Source organism: Solanum pennellii, chromosome 1 (assembly GCF_001406875.1).
Source record: "Solanum pennellii chromosome 1, SPENNV200".
Classification (NCBI taxonomy): Eukaryota; Viridiplantae; Streptophyta; class Magnoliopsida; order Solanales; family Solanaceae; genus Solanum; species Solanum pennellii.
This window is the reverse complement of record NC_028637.1, coordinates 99,490,243-99,504,686: the sequence shown is the minus strand read 5'-3', so window position 1 is coordinate 99,504,686 and position 14,444 is coordinate 99,490,243. Positions and strand designations below refer to the sequence as shown.

Sequence of the window (14,444 nt, the reverse complement as noted above, 5' to 3'; positions counted from 1 at the left end):
CAGCTGTAGTATATATACACGTTGAAGACAAGAAACTTTCACATGTACATGTCTGACCAAGATTGAGTTAAACATGATATCGGAAATGAAAATGTCTCTGTCACAGAACGATGTTGCATAATTTTTCTCAGTTGAGTTACATTATCAGAGGTTAGAGAAAATAACATTAGAAAAAGGACAACTTTTTACCAGTTAGATGACAAGGAAAATGTCCTAATCAAATCTGTTTTCTCATTAATGGAAACACTTCTAATCATAGCATCCATTCATTGAAGGATATGAAAGTAATTGAACAACAACCAATTCACAATCTTTTAGCCTTTCCCACATTTCAAAGACAACTTGAAATTGAAGCAAAAAAGCCCAACACATCTTATTTTAAGAGGATAAAAATGCCAACTTTTTGTCAAAAGGGCAAAAAAACATGGCTTCTTCAACCACTTGTGTCCTTCACATTCTTGTCCTTATCTTCATCTGCTTGCCCTTGGCTAATACCATAGATTTCAATTACCCTGCAGTCTTCAACTTTGGTGATTCAAATTCTGATACAGGAGGTCTAGTTGCTGGCGTTGGTGATCGCCTAGAGCCACCTAATGGACAAACTTATTTCAAGAATCCATCTGGGAGGTTCTGTGATGGCCGACTAATCATCGATTTCTTGAGTAAGATTCCCACTTCAAATTACCGTTTTTTTGGATTTACTTTGAAGGTTATATTGATATACCTTTTTTTTAATGGATTTTTGTTGCAGTGGATGCAATGGACCTGCCATTCTTGAACTCCTATTTAGACTCCGTTGCTGCACCGAGTTTCAAAAAAGGAGCCAACTTTGCAGCTGCTGGTTCAACTATACTTCCTGCCACTGCATCATCTGTTAGCCCTTTTTCATTTGGGATTCAAGTTGCGCAGTTTTTAAGGTTCAAGAATCGGGTTTCTGAAATTCAGGCAAAGAGTAAGTTTGATCATGTTTCTGATAATGAGGGCTCATTTGCATATATCAGAATCCTCTATATCTTGTGAGATTTTATTGATTTTCTTTGCAGCTAGGAAATATGATAAGTACCTTCCAGCTCAAGATTTTTTCCAGAAAGGGCTTTATATGTTCGACATAGGCCAGAATGATCTTGCTGGTGGATTTTACTCCAAGACATTAGATCAAATTCTAGCTTCAATTCCAACTATTCTTTCAGGATTTGAAGATGGTGTCAAGGTCAATTCTTATAACAGAAATTTACGCAGATTTTTCTGTACTGGTTATCAATTGCAAGTTGTAACCTCATTTCTACTTCCTCTTTGACATCACAGAGATTGTATGACCTAGGGGCCAGGAATTTCTGGGTTCATAATACAGGTCCATTGGGGTGCTTAGGTCAGAATATAGCCAAATTTGGAACTGATGTATCAAAGTTGGATGAGCTAGGATGTGTTAGCTCACATAATCAAGCTGCAAAACTTTTGAACCTGCAGCTTTACGCCCTCTGCAAGAAGCTTCAGGGCCAGTATTCAGATGCAAATATCACTCATGTTGATATTTTTTCCATCAAGTCTAATCTGATAGCAAATTATTCCCGAAATGGTAAGTTACTAAGTTTCTTTACTCGCAAATGCCAAAAAGAAGATTGCATTATGCAGTTTCTTTGTGATTTTAGAATTCATGAGATATAAAGTGAAATTGTTCCACCAATATCATATGAACTTTATTGAGAAGAACTGCAGTGCGTCCACTGTGTTCTTCATCTGGAAGGCCATGAGTGGAGGAGATATGGTGCCTTTGCTTTCTTGATTTGGCTTTAGAACTTCTTCTGATAAACACAGCTGAGAAACATACTTTTGCCATCATGATAACTTGATTGTACTTCAACTTAGAGGAAACCAAAGCAGGACGAGAGTTTCCACAAAGTGCACTCTCATTAAATTGTAGAAGAAAATAATTAATATAACACTTGGTACTTTGCATTTACACCTTGCAGGATTTGAGCAGCCACTAATGGCTTGCTGTGGATATGGAGGACCTCCACTCAACTATGACAGCAGGATTGCCTGTGGTCAGACAAAGGTGTTGGATGGAAACAATGTCACTGCCAAAGCATGCAATGACAGTAGTGAATATATCAATTGGGATGGAATTCACTACACAGAAACTGCAAACCAGTTTGTCGCCTCACAAATTCTCACTGGGAAATACTCTGATCCACCCTTCGCAGACAAGATGCCTTTCCTTCTCAAACTAAAGTTCTGAGGAACTAACATGCTTCTCATTGTTTTATTCTCTGTGAACTTATATATTATAATTTACTAAAGAAATTCAACACTCCCATGGATTCTTGAAAATATAGAACTTATGGATCATGTCATGACTGATACCACTAAAAATAACCCTTTACATTATCAGCGATGCAACAGGAAAGTTTTATCTACTTCTTATAAAAAGAAATGGTAGTATCCGTTATGTTAGGAGAGGTCCAAATCTTCATATTTATCCTTTTTAAATATCTCATGAATCAGTCATTTCCGAATGGACCATTTTGTACACGACAATATACATGCTTACTCAAATCTCACGAAAATGTAATTTCCCAGAATCAGACAGTTCACTTCTTTGAAACATATGCATAGTATTGAGCCATAGGAACAACGAAAGCAATCACTAACAGCCCACCAACCACAAGTGTGAATTGTCCTCTTTTCTCATCAGTTTCCTCTCTGGATTTAAAATTGGACTCTCTTTTGTTATCCTTGAGTTGGGGACCACCAGGATCAGGAAGGCCATCAATGGCTGCAACAAGACGTCTGGCAGTGCTGAAAACTGCTTCATTGTACTTCTCTTCAGTAGCCAAGACTACAAAATTGAAACCACCATCAGAATCAAGAGCATTAGTGTACTTCCATTATGAAACAAAACAAAATTGTTCTGGGGTCGCCACTTCTCCCATATTTATAAAATGAGTAGTCTAGACAGATAATACTTTATCAAAATGGTCATCTGCATGGAGAAAAAGCATGCGGTGCTGTGTAAACCTTCCCAAATTTGGTTTATCCAAAAAAAAATCTAAATCCATGCATCTGAACCCCCTTTTTCTTGATTAAGAGACTTTTCATACCAACATTAGCACTAATAATGACATTCAGACGCTGCATTCTCAATTTGTAAATAATTGGACGAAACATTTGGGCCTGGGGTTTAACCTCGAGAAATAGACAATTTAAGGAGAATGCTCCAAAACAAATACATTTCATTCCAGTTTATTGGAAGTGTGAATATTATCCACTTTCTCTCCTAAAAAGCTAAAAATGCATGAAAAAGAGAAATCTTGTACATTCTTCTTTTGACTTCTAATCAAGGTTGCCTCATAGAAATGTACTGCAAGTCCATGGACCAATGAAAGAGGGAAATTAAGGAATGAAGCGGTGAAAACTCGCAAAGTAAATAAAANTGCATGAAAAAGAGAAATCTTGTACATTCTTCTTTTGACTTCTAATCAAGGTTGCCTCATAGAAATGTACTGCAAGTCTATGAATACTAATGAGCCCCATGGACCAATGAAAGAGGGAAATTAAGGAATGAAGCGGTGAAAACTCGCAAAGTAAATAAAAGTAGCAAGCAAAGAGTTCTCAACCCCATAGCTTTCACAACACATACTGGAAGGGTACTAATTAACACTATCATTAATGACGAGCTAAAACAACAGGAGTAGTATGATCTCTTAGTCTCTAAGCTGCCAAGCATCCTCTTCCATTGTGCATTTCTCAAACCAAAATGATGACAATCAGATCGAATTTATTCTTCAAAAAGCTATTCATTCCATAACTTCAGACTTATTTCAAGTCACTAGTTAGTCTTTTCGCCTTTATTAGCAGACCTGATTATTAGTTGTTATTGACATAGCAGGTAGTATACTAGTTTCTCAAGAGTTTCGACATCATGATCAATTCTTGGACCAGAAGGATTGCTTTCTAAAGAATTCTTATTGCATGAACTGAATAACTAAGAAAAACATCCTTATTCCTCCATTAGATTGTCTCTGGATAATTAAAAATATATAAACGGTAAACTCGTTCAGAGTTTGTGTTTCTATGCCTGTTTCTAAATCCAAAGACATGGCAATGAGACAGCTTTTCTAGAAGCTAAGATCTAAGAGTAACTCAAAAATCATGCATTTATCAAACTCACTAAATTACTCACATGCCATTGTTAATGTTGATGAAGAGAATTAGACTTTTCAAACCTAGTATAATCTATGAAAAGTAATATTCTCTATTATACTAATTCTCTGTAATATACTTCCATGTCCTTACCAAGATTGTGAATCTTACTTATCGCCACTGTTTTCAATAAACCATTCATTGGAAATCAACCTCAATGAGAGAATTAATCAATGTGCCCAAACAACAAGGAACTAAGAGGAAGTATTTCCTACCTGGAAGGTTCTCTGAGACGGTAGCATCAAGAACAGTATCTCCAACGGCCTTTACAAAATCAGGGCCACCAGTTATTGCGCCTTCCTTTTGACTTGTAACAAGCACAACTATACCCTTATCGTTTCCTTGTTCAACACTAGGATACCACTTCTCCAAAACTTGATCAGCATACTCAAAAGCATCAGCTTTGCTCTACAAAACACAAAAGTCTCAGTATAGTTACAGGGTTGAGGTCTACTAGCACATAAGTTTCTCCAAAAAAAGAATTCACAAAAGCACTTTAAGTACTCTTAAGAGCATATCAAGTAGAAAATCACCATAAAGATTAAAACTTTTCTTCTATTATAGACTAATTCAAGATAAAGAAGAGAAGAAAAATTACAGTGAGCTTGCGGACAGTGATGAAATTAATGTGGAAGCCTTTTCTCTTCTCCACATCTGACAACAATGCCTTCAAATCAGACTTTGTCACCCTGCTAAGCACACCAGCATCATCAACCACATATGAGTCCTTTGGTGGCCCTTCATTTAACACATCAAATTCAGATGCCAATGCAGACTCAGAAGACACAACTGGACAAAAATTAAGGGCTAAAGAAATAGCTAGAGCAGCTAATCCTTGCTGGACATGAGAAACCCAACTTTTGGGTACTGAAAAAGATTGTTTTTCAATCTGGGAATGCTGTTTTCTGAGGCTACAGCAAATTGGCTTAGTTGATCTGGGTAAGTGAGTAAGGGAAAGAAAAGGCTTTGAAAGGGAAGTTTTGGGGTTGAAGAGAGGAGAAAAAGGAGGGGAGAGAATGGTTTCCATGGGAAGAGAAACAGTAACAGATCAAAATTTGTGAGAAAATACAGGAAAAAGTTGTTTTTGTTGCTCAGTGTGACACTGGCTATGTGTTTTTTGTTCATATTTCGGGTGGTTTGTGTTGTGTTATGTTGTGTCTCCTTCATTGGTTGTGGCTGAATCTTCATCTTGTATGGATAACGTTTTTCTTGGCCATGGAGAAACACAAAGGACATTCTGGTCTTTTCCTTTTCTGCAGCATGTTTATAATCCCAGCATAAAAAAATTGTATTTATAAGTTGTTCGGTTCATTTCAACTAAAAATACATTATCCTGTATCTTAAATAATATAATATTTATAAGTTGTTCGGTTCATTTCAACTAAAAATACATTATCCTGTATCTTAAATAATATACATCACTTTCATTATCTTGGGGAGAAAAATATTAGTTTTCATATACCACGACTTAAATAAAATATTTTCCTACTCTTTAATCAACATTGAAAAATATTTTTTAAAAAAAAGTTATTTCTTTCATTGAAAAAAGAATTATTTACTTTTATTTTTATTTTATTTGAAGAAGAATAATCCTTTTTCTTTTGAGCAATATTTTTATTTCAATTTTTCATGTGACATATAAGGTAATAAGATTTCTTGGAAAATAAGTGAATTTTTAACTTATTTTTCAAATTTAGTTGGTGAATTAAAAATTCTTTTTTATATTTGGTTGGTGAATATATTTTTTGGGAACGGTTGGGTATGGGATAAGAAAAAAAATTTAAAAGACGAAGTAGAGTTTTGAGAATTGTTTTCCTAAATTTTGAAAGGAAAGTCATTTTTCTTAAATTTGAGGAGAAATGTTTTGGTATATTTAACCCAACTTTAGTTTTTGAGCACAATAATAAATTTTTTTCTTTATTTTCTTAAATTCCGTTCCACGACAAATTAAACCANAAAGTCATTTTTCTTAAATTTGAGGAGAAATGTTTTGGTATATTTAACCCAACTTTAGTTTTTTAGCACAATAATAAATTTTTTTCTTTATTTTCTTAAATTCCGTTCCACGACAAATTAACTATTTTTTAAAAAACATAGAGTGTTTTTTTTTTAAAAAAATGACATTATTTTTGGTCACGTAAAAGAGTAACCAGGTGAAAAAAAGAAAAGAAGGGTAAAACCAAAAACCAAAATTTTAAAAAAATAATGGTGACAAGTGGCAGTCATTAAACGGTAAGCACTACCAGCTTAACTTATGCTGCGAAGCAGCAAACAAATCTTCCTTAAACCCTCTTCTCAAATTCCAAAACCTCCATTTCCGTCTTGAATCTCCTTGATCACAAATGGCTTTAGGGCGATTGCAGACGCTTCGAAACATCTATAGAACAGTTGAAATTCGAGATTTCTCTACCTTGTAAGTTGCTCAATTCATTATAATCTCTATACTCAAATTCGTATAATGCATATAAAATTGTTATTCCAGAGACTTGTTATATTTGATTACAAGCGAAAACGAGTTTATTAGCGAAACAACTATCTTCCCATTTTCCCTTTTATTAAAAAATGTTTTTTTTAAGTATTTAAAGGTGTCTTTTGTATCAAATCTTACTCTTTTTTTTTTATACTGCAGGCTAGCCAGCTCAAGAAGCAATTCAAAATCTATTTCAAATGGTAAGTGTATGTTTTCAGTTTCTAATGCGAATTTGATATTCTATTTCTCTAATGGGTTTGTTGAAATTTACTTCATTTTGGTTGTGTTTAGACTTTAGAGGCTGATGGAAAGATACAAGTGGAATAGGTGAATGAATTGTTTTTTATGGTCGTTGTTCTCACTAATGAGATTGGTTGCAATGTGAAACTGTAAATTAAGCTGGTCTACTTGTAGCTGAATTGCATCATGTTGGAATAAATATGTTGTTTTCTGATTATCCTATCAATTTTCATTTCAGTTCTTATGAGGGATAACTCTCATCTGTAATGAATTGAATAGTCTTTTCTTGTGATCCAATACAAAGTGCTGGAGCAATTGTCTTGCTTATATAAATGGCCGGACCTCCATCCATGGAATAATATATCTACTATAAAGACCTGTTCACTTGGTGAAAGACCTCTCTCTCTGGATCAATTAGTTTACTTTCTTCCTTCTTGTTTCATTTTCTTCGTGTTGACCTCTCTGCCTTTTAGAATTTGAACTCTGAGCTGTTAGTGAAACAAATATGTTTCTTTGTTAAACTGTCCACTCTTGGTGTTCAGTTCCACATATCACACTGAGGTGCATATCATCCTGCATGCATAAGGACCATGGAGGTATCCCCTGGACATCTGGTGATAAAATAATGCTCCGTTCAACTACGGTGAGTTAGATTTGAAAAAATATCACCATTGTATTCAGAAGCAGATTTCCTTTTTGTAACATTAATTTTGCAAGCATTTTATCTAAGTTTTAGCTTGTTCTTCACTATTAGTTGTCTCAAGTGGTTTAAGCACCTTGTGTTTGACTGTTGGTGGAGCATATTGGAAGTCCAGAGAATTTTTATGAATAATTTTATAACTAAGAACACCAAAAAATTAGATAACTTTATTTTAACCTAAACTTTCGTTATTACAGTAGTTTATAATTTTTTATATTAAGTAGCCTAAACTCCGATGTAAGAGTTCTCTTTTATGCTGTTCACCAACCAATTCAACAAGAGCTTTTATCTCCTCTTCTTATTTCACATGAAATAAGGAAGTTTTGGCTGAACTCTGAAGGGAGTGTCGCAGCAGAAGAGGTGAATTTTCTGTGGAGTCTATGGAATCCCAATTGATGGTTGGCACTCTTATGTTGTGTTCTTTATCTCTTTTAGACCGATTAGATGGATCAAATTTCTCTTTTGAACTGTTTCAATATTATTTTGAAATTGTTGATCAGTTAATCTGTTGCTATTTCTTCTGTACTATTGTCCTTGTTTGTTTGCTCATTTTCTTCTAGTGGAATCAATACTCCTGATCGTTTTCCTTGTAGCAATTGTATATCCTTATTTTCTGAATGAGAGCTTTGATTACTCCCATCACTTTCACTTTTCGTCTAGACGCAGGAGCCAATAAGCTATGGTTACATGCGATCAGTTACAACGAAAGCAAAAGCTCCAGCCCAAGCACGGCAAATGGTAACAAAATTGGAACTCTGCTAGTGATGAATAAATATGCTTGGTTTCATTTTGGTTGTTACTTGTTAATGTTAAGCACATTATTCTGTTACCGCCTTTAGCTTATTCTTTTGATGTGGTAATTTTCTCCCTTGGTGACTCGGACCCACAACCTTAAGGTTAGAGATAGGTGTGCTTTCCACTTGAGCTACCCTCTCTTGTCAAAAGAAAATTTTATTTTATGATTAAGTTGGATAAACGTTTAAGCTTTATACGTTTTCCGTCTGTAGGGAGCAGTCAAAGTGTCTATGCTGAGTCCTGGAATCATATATGAGCCTTATGTCCCTCGTGAGAAAATCCCATTCTGGAAGCGGTAAGCAAGACTTCTAATGCAATTGGCTATTGATTTTGGTTGCTCGCTCTTCTGATTAATATCTAAATATAAGAGACCTTCTCTGGAATCAGTTCTAGTAAATATCTAACAGAGAGAACTATCATGGTATTTAGGTAACTTTTGGTGTGGCAGTCTAGGACCGTCAAATTCTTTGTTCTAGTTACAAACTGGCATTGATTAGGACAAGATGGATTGTATATGCTCACATAAGACAGTATCTAAGGAGAAAATTTAATGTGGAGAAAACTGAGGCAAGCTAAATATGGACAACACGCACCATGGTGCACAAATGAGTTAGTAAGTTCTTACGGGGTTGGTTTGCCGAAACATATAAGAAATCAATGGACTTATATTAAGTTATTCACAATGTCTAGTTCAAAGTGGAAATAGGAGGTGCTTTGAAGACAAAAAAGAGATGATTCATGTTGTCAAATATATATGTAATTCAAAATTTATACTATTGGATGAAAGTAGATTTTGATTTAAATATGTATGACATGCTGGACTTGTTAGAATCTTTGTATCTGTAATGTAAACCAAGTCCTGCTCTTTGTACTTGCTGGAGTACTATCTTGGTACTGTTTATCAATAAAACTTTACCTTATAAAAATACGTCTTATTCAAAGTAGGGAATGTAAGGAGCATGGTCAGGTCATACACTCCTTAAAGTCTGTCAAAGAAATGTTTTAGATCTCTTTTGTAGTGATGCTCATAAAAAGGTCATAGTAGCTGTGCTCATTCAGTGATTTTGAGTTATGTACACTTCGCCATCATGCAAAACAACCTGTATTTAGCTTTTCAAATCTTGATACCAGGTATTTCACTAGAAATGGTTGGAAAAGGACAAAGGAGGATCTTACTTCAGAGGTAATTATTTGTGCATCTGAACATTCTATATACACCCATTTGTTCTGCTACTTGACTACTTCACAAAAATAAATTGTTTCAAGATCTGCTGATATTCTTCAGTTTTTAACCCCTCATAGCATGTTCCTTCACTTAGATTCGGGGTTAATAATAGAAAATTAATGAGATTATTTAAGGGTGACTGTGAAAAGTTCCTATTATATGTCCTTTATCTCATTGTCATCATCAGCTTTACTCATCAAATTTGTCTTTGCAGCTAAAAAGTGCATACGCCATTGCTAAATTACGAAAAGCTGGATATTCAAAACAACAGTTCTATACTGAAGCTGTTAGCATATACAAAGAGGTGTTATTTCGATTTTGTTCTATTTTTTCATTACTTTAGACTTCTTGGGTGATTGTTGTTCTCTTGTTTCTGTTTACTAGTTACATTTTCTATGTTCAGCATTTGACTTGGATGTACTTCTGCCTTTCCCCTTTCAGATAAATACCCAAATGGCAAACGGAGGAAAGGGAACTTTGAGGAAATTAGTTACGGAGCATATGTACTCTGTAGGTTCTTATACCTGGTATTTTTATTCTGAATTCACACTGAGCCTTCAAACTTGCTGCTTAACCTGGTCGTTTGGATGAAACAATGAGATTATGCTTTTGGCATGGGTTAGGTCTTGTTTGTACTGACTGGATCTTGGACCACTTCAATTTTCATACATAGACCATGTTGGCTGTCGGATTGGTCCACAGTTATCTATATTTGTCATGGCTATTTAATTAATTCACTTTTTCTCACTTCAAACTTAAAACTAGTCTTTGACATATTTCTTCCCTTGGTCTTACAAGACAGGCTCTCAAGAATGAGATCAAGCAACGAGAATCAGTGTGGCCTACTGTCTACTGGGAATTAATTGAACCAATTGTTAAAGTGCGAACTCTGCGAGCTCGATTGGCAAGTACCAAACCTTAACCATCCTTAAGCTTGTAACTGCGTTGGTTTGCATGTGTAGGAACATTATGTAACTACCAGGACACTAGGTGGTATGATCTACATTTTGTGTCTCTTATTTGGTTTGTCAGGAGCAAAGCCTTTCATGCTGACCCTTTATAAATTCTGTCTCGGGTTGTGATGGACGCTACACTATGTGATGGATAGATCTACATTTTTGGTCTCTTTAATTTGTTTTTTCAGCAGCAAAGCCTTTTCTGATGACCCTTCCATACATTTTCTTCCTATGTTGGTTTTGGTAAATTGTCTTTCTTGGAGAAACTGTATTCAATGGGGTCGATAACGAAGCACATCAGGGTTTAAGAAATTGTGTACTAGAGCTTCTGATAATATTTTTAGTTTTTGTACCTGTCTTATTGCCTATATCTTTTCTTAAGATGATGTTGCCAACTTACCACATAATTGATTGGGGAGAGAGTGCTAGTTTAACTGGGATGATAACGATTAAAGCCCTAGAGGCTACTTGATATTGGAAGTTGTTGAATTGCTCAGTTTTCCATATCAGGTACTATATATGTTGTATTTCTTATATATTTTAGGTGAAATCAAACTGTAGAGAGCTCATAATGTCGAAGATAATGTGAACTGAAAGTGTTCTTTCTTTCTGTTGTTAAATTGTTTATCCTTCGCCTCCCTTCAATCACTTTTCACGAATATTATGAAATATAACAACAAATGGAACCTCTATCATGTAAAAAGAATTTCATTCTCTTTAGATTTTCTATCCACCAAGTGACTATCCGTGTGGAAGTTTTGGCGTTTGAACTTTTGCCCCTTCTTAGTTGTGCAATGATGGAACTCTGTAGCTGCTTCTTTGCAGATTGGTGTTGATCGAAATGATCTGAGTAAGGTGTTCATACAGCTTACACTTGAGTTTCTGGCTAAGCAGGTAAGCTGGCCAATGATTTAAATATATTCTGTTTTGAGTTCATTTGATGCTGATGGCGCTCCTGTCAATGGTGTTGTAGCTGTTTCAAGTTTTCTGCATCTCATGATTGTAATGCTTGATTCGGTTGTAAAATTTGACATCCAGTCCTGTTGATTCAAATAGCTGCATAATTTTTTTTTTGAGAAAGAAAATAACTGCATAATTTGTCTATATTACCACATCTTTAAGACTTCACTTGGCGGATAACCTTTGTTTATTGCTAATCAACATGGCAATCAAAGACATCCATTTTATAGAGAATTACTTGGAAAAACAATTCGGGCAAAAGATAATGTCACCATTCTGATTGTAACTTGAGAAAAGAAGAAAGTGAATAGGTGCCGATTGGTGTTCTCATATCCCCAGTACCCAAAGAGGATTCTGCGAACACAACCTCAAACTTGAATCATGGCATGACAGTAGGCAATGACTGACTTATTTGCTTGCTTGTTTTGATAGACTATTTTAGCTCATGAAAATTCCTGCTTGCTGGCATAGAAAGAAGAGTATTGGAAGATCACTTTCTAGTTTCTAGCAGCTTATTCATGAACCAGCGGCCTCTATACCCAAAAGAGATGCACTAACCATACTGTGCTAGCAAATGTCAATGACTTCTAGTTGATGATGAACGTGCTTCCTTGTCTTTAATGGACTTAAATTAACTGATTGCAGATTCTGTAACATGAGTTTTGACAATTATGTTTATGCTGTGGATAGTGCATAATAATGAAAAGTGAGGATAAGTTAATTTTCATGGTTGTTAAATTAGTCTAAAAAAGGAAAGAGTTCTATTGGCGTCATATCAGTCTTACCTTGAAACTAAGAGATCCTGCTGCAGCTTATGGATAAGAAAAGTAATGAACCCTTATCTTGTTACCTTTAAACTAAGAGACCCTGCTGCTATTTGTGGATGAGAAAAGGAATAAACCCTTATCTCGTTACCTTAAAACCAAGAGATCCTGCTGCCACTTGTGGATAAGAAAAGGAATAAACCCTTATCATATCACCTTAGCGAAATTATTTTGTAAATGAAAAAGAGAACAGCCTTTCTCATGTCTTACTAGTCCATAGGAACTTCGTTTAGTTTCCACGAGTGTGTCAGGTTTTACTTTTAATATTTAAAATTTAGAAGACCAACACATCTTTTGTGGTAATGCAGTCTAGTATTATTAGAAATGATTATCCTATGTTGATATAAGCTATTTTTTACAGAAGTTTGAGGCATATGATGGGAAAGGAGCTGTTGTCACTGGAGATCGAAATAAGGAGGTATGTGATAGACATTATGTATAATGCAGTGATCAACTGACTTAGCCATCCGACATTTCTGTGAAGAAAGTCACTTTTCTACACTCCAAAGTTGATGAATACTGAACCAGAGTTTGTTATTGAGTCTAAGTTAATGGCTCCATATCTTACAAATATATCTGGGATATTAACATATGGATTGGGAATTTGGGATGCCAGAAGATTACCTTGCAAGGCTCTTATAACATTCTATATTTTCTTCTTTTTTTTTTAAAAAAAAAAGACAAACATAAAAAACAGCATTCCTGGTTGCATCTAGTAAAGGGCTGCTAAGTCACCACAGATGACCCTGCTAGGGCTAATATTTGGGATGCTGAAATTTATAGTTTTCCACCATCATAGTAGTTATGTGAGTGAAGCATTTTATCAACAAGACCTACTATGTGATTGCCTATGCAATAGTAGTAGAAAACACTATTTTCTCATTTGTTTCTCCCCATCCAGGTCTTGGTTCGTGATATATGGGTTTTTGAGAAGTCTCTCTTCCATCCTGGAGCATACTGGCGTTTATGTGGACGAATCAAAGTTTAGATAGACTATTGTGAAGAGGGAGTGATACACTTCAATTTTGTAAGATGCTAAGATTTGTAACCTATCCAATCCTTAGACACTACATATCTTTGTTTCTCTCAAGCTAATTAGTTGGGACTTCCTCATGGGTCGAAGAGTACTTTTGTGTGCCTTATCCCGGAGTCCATTCAGAAAATTTCCTTCATTCTTGTGTATCTGCCATTCTATGACTTAATAAGCAGGTGCGGTCCTGAATAATCGTTCTTAGAAGAAAACCTTTAAAGATGTATTTTTAGATTTTTGTATTTGTTTTAAAGTGTTGTCAGTGTGATTTAAGGGAATATCTATCATTTGACTTGGTGAAAATTGTGTAAAAAGAAGTTTACTCCTTGCTTCTTTGCTTGGTAAATAGTAATACATCTCGTCTGGTTTCATACTCTTTCTTCATGTGCTCTTCCAATCAGTTAGTATTTCATTGTTCGGAAGTGTTGCACTTCAGTTTAAGCTGACCAAATCCCTTAATCCTCTTTATTAGTTTTCCATGCTCAATTGGTTTCAATTCTCAAACTGAGATTGACAATCAGAGCCATCTTCTTGGTTATCTTTTTGTTCTTAAACTCCAGTTGAGAAAGAGGCAAGGAATAAAACCTTGATGCTCTATAAACATTAGCTTTGTGGAAGGAGGAAATAAGATGCTATCAGATTTTGGCTTTGGTTTGCTCTCAAGAAAAGAAAAGGAACATTGCTTGCAACTGTTGCTTGTCTTTGCAGAAAGAATCCAATGCTACAGCAGGCTAAAAGCCCGCATTATTTTTTTAATTTCCTTTCTTTAAACAAACCAAGAAATGGACCAAGGAAAAAACAAGATCCAGCTCTTTGGCATCTTTAATGAGTTCTTATGTTATATCATGTCTTTTGGATGTCCTGTGTGTTTCAGCCTATCCATCTGTCGATGGCTATTCAACTTGTTCATGGATACTGCTGCTAGAATGGCAGGTCAAATCTACATGATCACGAGTTTGGATTTATCTTGGCGCAATGGCTTACTTATTGTTGATAGGCTTTTTGAGTATCTTGTGCAGAGCCTTGCTGCTGAAGCTACCA

General features: G+C 35.3%; 3 protein-coding genes across 3 annotated transcripts; 2 read left to right on the top strand and 1 right to left on the bottom strand.

The window, feature by feature from the left end:
• The first annotated feature begins 349 nt into the window (after positions 1 to 349).
• LOC107005316 (GDSL esterase/lipase At1g54790) lies at positions 350 to 2,363 on the top strand. Its single transcript, XM_015203880.2, has 5 exons — positions 350 to 662; positions 752 to 952; positions 1,044 to 1,210; positions 1,306 to 1,576; positions 1,971 to 2,363. The coding sequence occupies exons 1-5, from the start codon at positions 425 to 427 to the stop codon at positions 2,237 to 2,239; spliced, it is 1,146 nt and encodes a 381-aa protein (XP_015059366.1). The 5' UTR covers positions 350 to 424; the 3' UTR covers positions 2,240 to 2,363.
• A 61-nt stretch (positions 2,364 to 2,424) lies between these two features.
• LOC107005324 (UPF0603 protein At1g54780, chloroplastic) lies at positions 2,425 to 5,368 on the bottom strand. The gene is made up of 3 exons (XM_015203891.2): positions 4,802 to 5,368; positions 4,419 to 4,611; positions 2,425 to 2,839 (listed from the first exon to the last, which is right to left on the bottom strand). Exons 1-3 carry the CDS (start codon positions 5,228 to 5,230, stop codon positions 2,592 to 2,594), a joined length of 870 nt encoding a protein of 289 aa, XP_015059377.1. The 5' UTR covers positions 5,231 to 5,368; the 3' UTR covers positions 2,425 to 2,591.
• Positions 5,369 to 6,457: 1,089 nt separating this feature from the next.
• On the top strand, positions 6,458 to 13,776 carry LOC107027996 (39S ribosomal protein L45, mitochondrial). The gene is made up of 12 exons (XM_015229082.2): positions 6,458 to 6,616; positions 6,833 to 6,873; positions 7,456 to 7,556; positions 8,274 to 8,351; positions 8,621 to 8,703; positions 9,540 to 9,591; positions 9,848 to 9,937; positions 10,075 to 10,143; positions 10,436 to 10,537; positions 11,415 to 11,483; positions 12,735 to 12,791; positions 13,275 to 13,776. Exons 1-12 carry the CDS (start codon positions 6,546 to 6,548, stop codon positions 13,359 to 13,361), a joined length of 900 nt encoding a protein of 299 aa, XP_015084568.1. The 5' UTR covers positions 6,458 to 6,545; the 3' UTR covers positions 13,362 to 13,776.
• Positions 13,777 to 14,444: the final 668 nt, after the last annotated feature.

Excerpts from the sequence above, each read along its gene's own strand:
- LOC107005324 (XM_015203891.2), bottom strand. The coding sequence starts at position 5,230 with ATGGAAACCATTCTCTCCCCTCCTTTTTCTCCTCTCTTCAACCCCAAA. Across the intron at positions 4,612-4,801 it reads TCACTGTCCGCAAGCTCACT|AGCAAAGCTGATGCTTTTGA; the intron begins GTAATTTTTCTT and ends TGTGTTTTGTAG. Across the intron at positions 2,840-4,418 it reads CGTCTCAGAGAACCTTCCAG|TCTTGGCTACTGAAGAGAAG; the intron begins GTAGGAAATACT and ends TCAATTTTGTAG.
- LOC107027996 (XM_015229082.2), top strand. The coding sequence starts at position 6,546 with ATGGCTTTAGGGCGATTGCAGACGCTTCGAAACATCTATAGAACAGTT. Across the intron at positions 7,557-8,273 it reads TAATGCTCCGTTCAACTACG|ACGCAGGAGCCAATAAGCTA; the intron begins GTGAGTTAGATT and ends CTTTTCGTCTAG. Across the intron at positions 8,704-9,539 it reads AAAATCCCATTCTGGAAGCG|GTATTTCACTAGAAATGGTT; the intron begins GTAAGCAAGACT and ends TCTTGATACCAG.
- LOC107005316 (XM_015203880.2), top strand. The coding sequence starts at position 425 with ATGGCTTCTTCAACCACTTGTGTCCTTCACATTCTTGTCCTTATCTTC. Across the intron at positions 663-751 it reads ACTAATCATCGATTTCTTGA|TGGATGCAATGGACCTGCCA; the intron begins GTAAGATTCCCA and ends TTTTTGTTGCAG. Across the intron at positions 1,211-1,305 it reads GATTTGAAGATGGTGTCAAG|AGATTGTATGACCTAGGGGC; the intron begins GTCAATTCTTAT and ends TTGACATCACAG.